General features: G+C 42.3%; 1 protein-coding gene and 1 non-coding gene across 2 annotated transcripts; one reads left to right on the forward strand and one right to left on the reverse strand.

Moving 5' to 3' along the window:
• Positions 1–694: 694 nt before the first annotated feature.
• Positions 695–828, forward strand: LOC115899439. The gene has a single exon (XR_004059145.1). It is a non-coding gene; the product is annotated as a small nucleolar RNA SNORA31 (small nucleolar RNA).
• A 4636-nt stretch (positions 829–5464) lies between these two features.
• On the reverse strand, positions 5465–7716 carry SPRR3 (small proline rich protein 3). Its single transcript, XM_010378220.2, has 2 exons — positions 7626–7716; positions 5465–6439 (listed from the first exon to the last, which is right to left on the reverse strand). Exon 2 carries the CDS (start codon positions 6418–6420, stop codon positions 5791–5793), a length of 630 nt encoding a protein of 209 aa, XP_010376522.2. The 5' UTR covers positions 6421–6439; positions 7626–7716; the 3' UTR covers positions 5465–5790.
• Between the last annotated feature and the right edge of the window lie 3783 nt (positions 7717–11499).

Genomic DNA, 11499 nt, shown 5'->3' on the forward strand with positions numbered 1-11499 from the left:
AGTGATGAAATTGTCCTAAAATTCACTGTTGTGATGGTTACACATGTCTGTGAATATATTAATTTAATTGTATACTTCAAATTGATGAATTGTGTAGTATGACAATTATAGCTTCATAAAGTTGTTTAAGAAAGGGTGGGAAATTTAGGTTGTCCCACAATGTTTATATTAGCACCTATGTTCCCTATAGCCCTTTTTTGTCAGGTACGCCAATATTGTTTAATCCACCATGCTTATTGTTGCCATTGTGTACTAATGGCCTGAGAGCACAGTTAGCCATGTTTTGTATGCAAAATGTTGGACACCTACATTGGGGTTAAAGGAGTAGTGGTCACAACCAGATGCGGTTTAGTCTGAGTATTCCATAAGTCCCCTCAGTGTCTCCCTTGTTTCTGGGTGGAGCATTCTCCAGGATAATTTGGATCTACCACGGAATGCCTACTTCTTTAACCCCAACAGAAACTGGTTGTAATTTTAGATTCTGTTTAATAACTTTCTATCTACAACAAAAAGGGTAATATACATTTGTTCACAGCGCACGGTAGCATGTTGGGCATCCTACTGCCATATTGTGTCTATTATAACCAAGGACCTTCCTGCATTTGATCATCAAGGTTTATATTCGCACAGTGGTCAGTCAGCCAGGAGTTGTAACCATGCGGTTGGATGTCCTGCTCCTTATGAGATTTTTGAAATGCATCTATCTGACATGCCTGTAGCAGGTACTGTCTACTGCTAAAGTTTCCACCACAGATGCAAGAACAAAAAAGGTCCTTATGCTTTTTGTCTGTGATTGTGGCAGCCAAGATTGACTAGAGGAATGCAGAGGGAAAAAAGAAAAAAATGAGAGATTATAAAATGGTTTGTTTAATTTACCTTGTATGTAACTGCCTGGGAAACAAAAGTTCTGTGCCTTATCAGAATGATGTGCTATGCTTTATGTTGACCTTTGTCGTGTTCTGACTATTTTAAACAACCAAGTCTTCTCTCTTTGAAAAAAACTAAGGTATTTTGCAATAAGATTCCTTCCTATAGTTACTTTTGCAGTTTTTTATAGTCACTTTGGTTAACTAGGTAGGCAAGTATGGTCTTATAGTGATCAGTAATCTTATTTAGTTAAGTGTTCAACCCTTTTGACATTTTTGGCAGTTTTGCCTTCCCAAAATAAAATGTGAAATGAAATCTTGATCTCAAATTGACCTTGACAGTTCCCAGAGGGCCCCTGGAAAATCGTGAAAGATTTTTTTCTTTCACCTTGTAAAAAGAGAGATTTTAAACAAAATAATGGTTTTTGATAGTTAAATTGCATTAAATGTGTTGTCAAATGAGAAGAGATGTTTAACCTTCTTTATGTGATATTTGCATAGGTAAATATTATTAATATGACTATTTCAGAAATTGTATGACATTCATAGGAATTTGTCAATATCTCCACTGCTCAAGGTATGTGTTGGGATAATTTTAGTTATAAATCTGGTTGTTGTTTTAAATATCTATTACAGAGACAACCAAATTTCCTTGTCAATTACTTAATAATAAACTCTTATTGACAAGTGAAGCCAACTGGACTTCCTGGGTCGAGTGGGGACTTGGAGAACTTTTCTGTCTAGCTAGAGGATTGTAAATGCACCAACCAGCACTCTGTAAAAACGCACCAATCAACTCTCTGTGTCTAGCTAAAGGTTTGTAAATGCACCAATCAGCACTCTGTAAAAACACACCAGTCAGTGCTCTGTGTCTAGCTAAAGGTTTGTAAACGCACCAATCAGTACTCTGTAAAGATGGACCAATCAGCACTCTGTAAAATGGACCAATCCACGCTCTATAAAATGGACCAATCAGCAGGACAGGGGCAAGGACAAATAAGGGAGTAAAAGCTGGCCACTGGAGCCAGCAGTGGCAACCAGCTTGGGTGCGCTTCCATGCTGTGGAAGCTTTGTTTTTTTCACTCTTCACAATAAATCTTGCTGCTGCTCACTCTTTGGGTGTGCACTACCATTATGAGCTGTAACACTCACTGCGAGGGTCTGCCGCTTCCTTCCTGAAGTCAGGGAGACCACGAACCCACCGGGAGGAACAAACAGCTCTGGAGGCACCACCTTTAAGAGCTGTAACACTCACTGCGAAGGCCTGCAGCTTCATTCCTGAAGTCAGTGAGACCACGAACCCACTGGAAGTAAGAAACTCTGAACACATCTGAACATCTGAAGGAACAAACTCCGGACACACCATCTTTAAGAGCTGTAACACTCACCGCAAGGGTCTGTGGCTTCATTCTTGAAGTCAGTGAGATGAAGAACCCACTGGAAGGAATGAATTCCAAACACATTATCATATCTTTAACCATAGCCCTTTTAAGTCTTGTCATCCACAGATAGTTTTTGTTTTACTCTGGTTGCTATATGAAAACGTTTTTAATAAGCTACAAGCCAAAGTGCTTAATCTTAAATAAAAAGGAAAAGTCCCAGAGACACATGGAAAAAAACTATGACAGATACACTAGGGCACAGGCTTCTGATGGCATTGATCAAATGACTTTAAGACCATCCCACTAGACTGAGTAAGGATTTCCAGAACTCTATTGGAGAAGCTGATGGGTTGATAAAACTGCTAACCCAAGATCAGGCAGAACAAAAATTAGTTTCAGGCACCAGATGAACTGATGAAGCACAATTATACTATTTATGGATTTTTACTTGAAACATTGTTGATTCTTTTGTGTTCTATTTTCTGAATGGATTAGAAGACACTTCTTTCTCTTTTATAGTATCCATAACTTGCAACAATAATTAGATTCTACTTTTATAAACAAAAATAGAGTATGTGTCATTTTCTCCTTGCCTAATCCCTCTAGAATTTGGCACTCATTGAGGATTCTTATTTTCATGACAACATAATTATTTGCATATGCCCAATAGGAACTTGTCCTTCCTGTAACTGGATGTAACTGAAAATCTTGGTTATATAAGCAAGGCTTTGACTGAAATGTCGTAGTTGAAAATGACACATAGACCCAGATGTGACCAGACAGTTTTTAAGAGGCTAAGGTTGATTTTATGGAGTCTGTGCTTACAAAGCACTTTTCGGTAAAGTTTTCCAACTAACCTTTGTAGAGAAGCAAGAACGACTGAAGGGACGAAGGGTGAGAAGATAGGAGAGTAGTTTTGTCCTCTCCATCTACTCTAGAGGTTTAGGGTTCCTTGACATCAGCCTTCTACCAGGCATGTTGAAGCATTTATCTCCATGGACCCTACTTCAACATGGAAGGGAGGCCCCCACCATTGTACTGTTCATCTGGGATCTGTGTAGAACCTGAGGAATGTTCTGGATAAGCAGGACACACATTTTTCCTTAACTCAGCAGCATCTTCACTGACTTCTGCATTTTTAATATCGTGATAAAATGTTTTAAAAATGAAATAACTTTACATATTATATAATAAGAAAAAACAGCCATTGAAAAAAGCAAATGAACACTATCATGTGAACAGGAAGAAATAACCAGTTATATTTTGCTGAATTTTGTATCACGATTTTTTTAATATAAATCCACTTTCATGCATATATTATTCATAAGATTCTTTTTTGCTTATGTTGTTTGGGGCTTGCTTTTTTAATATAACCTGATCATTTTTCAATAAGATGAATAATTCTTCTATAATATTTCCTTTAATAGATGCTGTGTAATTTTATTACATGGTCACTCCATTAATTCTGGATGCCGTTATCCACTAGTATGCATTTATGTTGTTACCAACATTTTACTATTAGATACAATGCTGAAATGAATATCTTGATGTATAAATCTTTGTGTACATGCATGAATAATTCTTAATGAATTTCTAAAATAGAATTCATGGCTCAATGGTCAGGGAAACCTTTAAATCTTTTTGTTTTTCCCGTCCAAACTCCCTTTTAAAATGTTTGAACTACTTTATATGCATAATAGCTGCATACTATAGAACACATTTCTCCATTCTGGATCAGCCTATTTAATTGTAATTGGTCCTAGAGCTGTCTCTAGACTTTTCCATCATTGAAATCAGCAATAATATGAAGCCATCTTAATACCTACATATCTAGCAGACCTGAGTGACTTTACTCCCTCCTGTCGGTTTGTCAACTACTCATTACCTTGCTGGCCAATTTCTGTCTACAGTTTCCAGGTGTCTCTGAGTTCTTGCCAATGCTATACTGTGCAAGTGTTACCTATCACCTACCTCACACCTGTTTGATGTGGCCCACCCACCTTCTCGAAAAATAGGGTTCACCTCCCCAGTGACTGCAATGACCCTTCTGAAATTTTATGTTGGCTTCACGGCTTCTGAAAACAGCTCTCTAGTATTCCAGATCAGCTCAACAGAGACCACAAACTTTCTCAGACACTCCTGAAATCAAGACTAGGCTGCAGGAGAAAGAGGAGAGGGCTGGCTGGGAACCTAGGGAACTGGACTCCAAGTGTGATTCAGAAATAATTTCTGATTGATCTTGATTACTTTTCTCTGCCTTTCTGGAAATCAGGTTTTGATCTTGAAATGTAGGAACTCTATTGTGTACTGTTTAACTCTTTTTTTACTCCTGCCTGAAATTCTGTAGCTTAATGACCTGCTCTCTGACAAATTTGTTGCTAATAATTCACCTAAATTGAATCAAGCACTCCTTCTCCTTGTAATCCCTATTTAAACGACCTCCTTTTAAAAATCACTTAATAGATTTCTGAGGGTTATTTTGGAACACGACTGGGAGTGTGTGTGTGTGTGTGTGTGTGTGTGTGTGTTTGTATGTATGGTTGTGTACTTACTTGTATTAGAAGGGTGTGGATATCCTAACTCATAAACAAGACTGCAAATTCTACAAGGGAGGCACTGTGCATCCTCCTCTCTCTCTCTTGCTGGTCCATATTTAGGGATCTCTGCACATAAGAGTTGCTTAGAAAAAATAACATTGAGCTAGAGAGGGTAGAGCTTGTGTGAGTGATTATGTGAGTGTGTGGCTATTTACAATGAATGTGCCTCTTTGTGAATGACTGTGTGTGTGTGTGTCTGTGTGTGTGTGTGTGTGTGTGTGTGGTGGGGTATCTAGAAGGTAAAACAAATGAAGAAAAATAGACTATCAAGTCAAAATGTGTAGGAGTAAAGTTTTCGTGGAACAGACAGGAGATTTGTTGTCAGGATACTGAGGATCAAAGATGTCTTGAAACAGATGGCTTGGAGTCAGGCATGACTCAGTCCAGTGCAAGAGGAGAGCCTGTGGCTGCCCAAAGTGACAATCTCTGTGCACCATCACACAATGCCCATTTCCATTCCAGGGTCACTTAAGTGTACCCCCACACCCCCATAGAAACAAACAGTACTGGGGTTAGATAGATGACTTCTACACCAACTCCTCTTTGTCTATAGGTCCTGACTCACAATGGGGAAACAAGGAAGGAGGAAGATTCCGCCAATGACACACACAGCCAAGACTGGAATTAAAAGCGATTTAATGAGGGCAGAGCAGGAAACATGCATTTCTTTTCATTCGAATCTTCAGATGAACCCTGAGCAGCTGAAGACCAGAAAAGCCACTAATACTTTCTGCTTAATTCAGGGGCTTACAGGATTCTTCAGAGCGTGTGCAAGCAAAAGCTTCATAGTACATATTTTTAGGGTACAAATAAGAGAGAGACTATGACTAGGGGTGACAATGTACTGATTACAAGGTCTACAGACAATTAAGACACAGAAGCAGATGGCAAGAGGGTGTCCAGCATCTGGTGGTCGGCTTCTCAAGGGCTTGTCTGTGCACCAAATTACTTCTGCTTGGTCTTCTGCTGAGCTGGACCTGGAGTGACCACTGAAGGATGCGGCTCTGGTACCTTTGTGTAGCCTGGCTCAGGAACTTTGGTGTATCCTTGCTCAGGGATTTTAATGGTGCCTGGCTCAGGAAACTTGATGCAGCCTTGGTCAGGGAACTTGGTGCAGCCTGGCTCAGGGACCTTGGTGCAGCCTGGCTCAGGGACCTTGGTGCAGCCTGGCTCAGGGAACTTGGTGCAGCCTGGCTCAGGGACCTTGGTGCAGCCTGGCTCAGGGAACTTGGTGCAGCCTGGCTCAGGGAACTTGGTGCAGCCTGGCTCAGGGACCTTGGTGCAGCCTGGCTCAGGGAACTTGGTGCAGCCTGGCTCAGGGACCTTGGTGCAGCCTGGCTCAGGGACCTTGGTGCAGCCTGGCTCAGGGACTTTGGTGCAGCCTGGCTTAGGGACCTTGGTGCAATCTGGCTCTGGAATCTTTGTGTTTCCAGGTTGTGGAACCTTTGGGTGGCATGGCTCCTTGGTTATGGGAACAAATGGTTCCTGAGGTGGAGGCTGGCTGGGTTGTTTCACCTGGTGCTGTTGAAGCTGAGGTGGTGGGGCAAAGGTCTGCTTCTCCTGGTAAAAACTCATGCTTCAAAGGATGCTGGACCTAGAGACAAAACAGCTGATTCAGTGCTTTGATTAAATAGGAATGAAGCCCAGTTTAATGACAAATATCTGTCATTTCATTCTGTTTCAGAACTGAGAGCCTCTCTTTTCTTTCTTTTTCCCTGAATTTGAGATCATGGGATGCTTTGATGATCCCTACATATCTTCCAGGGAATAAGGTAAAGTTGACTTCTTCCACATCCTTTAAGTGGAGCCTTTCTCTACACTTCTTTTCTTCCTGTTACATCTCAAAACCTACGTACAACATGAAAACACATACAAATATGCAAATATATATTCTGAAGCTTTCGCTTACACACTCTTTGAAGAATCCTCTAAGCCCCTGAATTAAGCAGAAAGTTTTAGTGGCTTTTCTGGTCTTCAGCTGCTCAGGGTTCATCTGAGGAATCAAGTGAAAAGAAATGCATGTTTCTTGCTCTTCCCTGATTAAATCACTTTTAATACCACTCTTGGCTGTGTGTCATTGGCTGAAGTTTGATGTGACACCTCAGGTTTTCAATAATTTGGAAAGATTATAATGTCAGCAGTCTAGAATCTACTCACTCATGTCCTCCTCATAGAGTACCATAGTTCTCCCAGGAAAACTCTTATCTAAACTTCCCCCTAAGACTCCAACAATCCACCTGGGAACCTCCGTCCACCCTGTGTCCACGGCACATGCTCTCTGGCAGGCTCTCCACATCATCGCTGCCTCCCCACACATGCCCATCTCTCATGGCCCTTCATCGTTTTGCCACAGCATGGTACCTGCTTTCCCTCTCTACTAATCACTCCCCATGTTTGCAAATTTTAGTCAAGTATATGTTTTCTGATGGATTATACATCCATGGAATAAAGAAAAACTTATCTTTTGATCATCAAAATTGCCAATGTAATGCCCTGTAAATTAAAAATTTCCAATACATGTTGACAGGAGAGTACTCTTGAAGTGGGTATATTATATTGTCTTGCTAACTTAACGAGCCTTTACAGAAATCACTCCCCTTTTCTGATCCCAAGTTCCACAGCTGTGATCTGAGTGGAAAGTCAAAATATGTATAAGGTCACCTTAAACAAAAGTTGTTATTGCATTTAAAATAAATATATTTATTGCACAGCAAAGAGGTCTCAATCAAAATAAAGAATCGATTGGAGAATATTAAGATGTTCCCAATGGGGAGACTCACCCGCTGTGCAGAGAAGGTCGAGCTGTTCAGCCTCTGGGATCTGGTGAAGAGTCTCTTGTTAGCTGATATTTATATAGAAAATGAGCCCTGCCTTAAGAAAATTGGATTTTTTAAAAGACTGCTCTACCTTCATTCCAGCTTTTGTGATAAATATCTCTGGCTTAACATTTTTTGTCACTTAAGCTCTGACAGTGGTGTCACCTGGGCCTGACTCACTGTCCACCCTTTGTGGTGTGGTTGCTGTGGGCAATGGGCTTCTTGAATGGCAATGTATTAAATTAGGAGGAAGTTCCATACTGCTAGGACCAGAAACAGTCATGCCTCTTGGCCTGGGGCCTAATCTTTAGCCAGATTAGTCCTATTGGACTTCTTCATGGTTGAAGTGGACATTGAAATAACAATAGGCATTTCTGGTTTTTCTGGGAGGCCATGGGGATGGTGCAGAAAAAGTGAATCATCTGATTTTCGATCTCTTAGTGGATTCGTACCTGGGAGGGGCAATGGAAGGCAAAATGCCTGCTTTGGAAATAAGTTGCTTTCACTGTAAAGGTGCCATGTTAATCAGGGATAGCAGGTGTCATTGAGATATACAGGTAGGATTGACTGGATTTGTGTGACATTGTGGCTCAGCCCTGAAGACCCTGCCTCTAGTGGTATCTTTCTTCTCCAGGGGTGACATAGGAACGGGAGAGTACTGATTCCCTGGGTTCATACACCAGCCATTTCCTCTGATCACTACAGGATGAACCTCAAGTCACTAACTCAGAGTTGCCCTCAATACACACTCTCTTACTAGGTGCAGCCCTTGGGAAATCCAGACATCCTTACATCTCAGGCATGTGAATAGCTCCTTCTTTCCCAATGCTCCACCGCTGTGTTACTCCCCTGAACCTGATGCCCAGGCAGTGCCTCCACCATCAGCTCCTTCTACCAGGTTCCCAAAGCCCCTTGTTCTACTTCAACTTCACACAGTGCCTGGTTATCGTGGGTATTAAGTCAATGGACAGTCATTGTTCTCCTGAATAGAGCTATAGGTTCATGGAAGGGAGAAAGGAAGTGAGAAAGAAACGGAGATAGATAAAGAAGAAAGGAAAGAAAAAAAGAAGGAAAGAAGAAAGAAAGAAAGAAAAAAGAAGGAAAGAAGAAAGAAAGAAAGAAAGAAAGAAAGAAAGAAAGAAAGAAAGAAAGAAAGAAAGAAAGGAAGGAAGGAAGGAAGGAAGGAAGGAAGGAAGGAAGGAAGGAAGGAAGGAAGGAAGGAAGGAAGAAAAGGAAGGAAGGAAGAGAAAGAGAAAAAAAGAAAAGAAAAGAGGAAAGACAGGGAGGGAGGAAGGCAGGAAGCCACAAGGCAGCTTCTTGGGCATGATTCATTGTCCTGTGCCAGGCCTCCTGGTGTGAGCTGAGAATTCATGAAGGAGAAAAGGCTTCCCCTCCCTTCCACACCCATCTCCTTCCCTCTCTGTTAGCATTTGTTTGACCAGCCACCTCCCTCTGGGATGGGGCCAGGGCCACTGCCATGCCTAAACTCTGGGCTCTGGCATCACATTAGCTCTTTTCTACGGTTGGGTCCAAGTTTCTCTCCTCAGCAAATCCACCTCTCAGGAGCCACAGACCCAGGGGGCTTTGGCCAGACCCTGCTGCTCCACCTGGGATTTTCCTCCCCAGAGGGAGCTGCCTGTTGCTCCTCCATGAATCCCAGTCTCCCTCATTTTCTTCCTCGATTCTGCACCTTGCTTCTAGAGGAAATTCCTTTCTGATTTCCTGTGTCCCTTCCCTGGGCGGGCTCTCTCCTGCCCTTCTCTAACTCATACCTCATTCACCCCAACAAAAGCCTCTCTACCATCAGCTTGTTGAAGTTCTCGTTTTACTCCAACCCTGTTATTCCTGTTTAGTTAAACACACTCAGCACCTGAAAGTTAAGCCTCTTTCTGCCTTTCAGAGAAGCTTTGTCTTTTCATGAGCAGTGTCGGGTGTGCTGATAAATCTGACCTCAGTTTTAGAGAAGGTACATTGAGTGGCTTCTGAAGGCGAGTCCCACCTCCCCAGGTGCCTTAGTCTTTCCCACTGGCTCCCTTCTCTGGTGGCAGGAGACTGTAAGTCATCCAACTGCACTGTTCTGGGACTTTCTTGGGACTTGTGTGGATGGTACTGGGTGCCTCTTCAGCACTCTCCAAATCTGCCGAACCTTGCTCTTGTTTTCTGCCATGGCCATGTGAACCACTCACACACATTGCCTAGAGTTCTGCCTCTCCTCTCCTGATCTGAGGGCCTCTGATGACCCAGCATGAGCTGTCTGTAGGAATCTGTAATGCACTTGTGGATATGCAAGCTTGAAGTTCACTGTTAGCATCCAGTGGCCACACTTCACCAGTGGAGGACATGAGCTGGTAGATAATGCTTTCCTCTTTCATTTCTAGGGGAAACCCTTCTGTGACATAATTCTCTTTTCTATGATTACATTCTCAAAGAAACTAGCTCCACATAAGATATTGTCTTAGGCTCAGTTTTGGGGGAACCCAGGCTAGGGTATATAATGAAATGCATGCCCCATTTAAAGTACAGAAAAAGAAACACATTGCCCAGTGACGGAAATCAGTGCTTAGGCCAAGGTCAGAGGAATCATCTGCTGGGGAAATGTAAGAAATTTGGAACTGATGTAAGGCCTGTGTTTGGAGACTGTGGAACTGAGCTGTCCAATAAAGTAGGCACTAGTCATATGTAAATATTTAAGCATAAATGTATTAATAGATATTTGGGATCTGGATTGTGGAAGAACAGTGTGGCCACGCTGAGCAATTGGAACTCTGGTGTAGATCCTGTTATCAGATATTTATGTATATTCCTCTAAACAGGATTTTCTGATCTTGATTTGTTTTTGTGGAGTTTAAAACCCTGGGGCTGACCTGGTAAAAGTAGTGCAAGTTAACATCATGATTTAAAGGAGATAAGCACACTGGCAACTTTAGGTCTGGGTTATGTGCAGATGCCCCAGGCATGAGGGTGGCTCAGGGAGCTAGGCCTTGGTTCTCTGTCTCTGAAGCATGCTCTGTGATCTAATATCACTATCTCTGTTACCATCAGAATCTTGCCACTGTTCTTAGTGAAAACGGCTCCCACCACCCAGCAGGATTCTGATCACCAGCGCGTGGCTGCCCAGCAATGATGGATGCACAACCGTCACAAAGTGATGTGTCCACCAGGATCCCATGTTTCAGATGTCAGTGGAAATTGAGCAGCATCTGATAACGAAGCGGATTATACAAATAACTTTGTTTTTTTTTTTTTTTGAGGCAGAGTCTCACTGGAGTACAGTGGTATGATCTCGGCTCACTGCAGCCTCTGCCTTCTGGGTTTAAGTGATTCTCATGTCTCAGCCTCTCGAGTAGCTGGGATTACATGCGTCTGCCACCATGCCCAGGTAATTTTTGTATTTTTAGTAGAGATGGGGTTTTGCCATGTTTGCCAGGCTGGTCTTGAACTCCTGACCTTAACTGGTCCACCAGCCTCAGGCTCCCAAACTGCTGGGATTACAGGTGTGAGCCACCGCGCCCTGCCTGTACCAATAACTTGAATGCTTCCTGCGCTGCTTACTCCATAGGACTTGTAAATCAGATGTAGATAAAATAATGCCCTGCATTGTTTACTAGTACAGTTTCATGTTACTGCCTTGGTTCTTGCTAAAGTGCCAGATATTTGACTCCTTTCTCCCATTTTTATGGAGCCATCTGTGCTAAATGAGCGAAGTAAAAAGACAGACTATCTTATTGTTATCTTGTTATCAGTCTTGACATCACAGCCTCCCTGATAGGATCTCAAGGATCCCTGAAAGCCTGCAGACCACACTTTGAGAAACACTGATCTAGCATAACAGTATCAG

This window comes from Rhinopithecus roxellana, chromosome 8, assembly GCF_007565055.1.
Source record: "Rhinopithecus roxellana isolate Shanxi Qingling chromosome 8, ASM756505v1, whole genome shotgun sequence".
NCBI classification, from domain to species: Eukaryota; Metazoa; Chordata; class Mammalia; order Primates; family Cercopithecidae; genus Rhinopithecus; species Rhinopithecus roxellana.

Excerpts from the sequence above, each read along its gene's own strand:
- SPRR3 (XM_010378220.2), bottom strand. The coding sequence starts at position 6,420 with ATGAGTTTTTACCAGGAGAAGCAGACCTTTGCCCCACCACCTCAGCTT.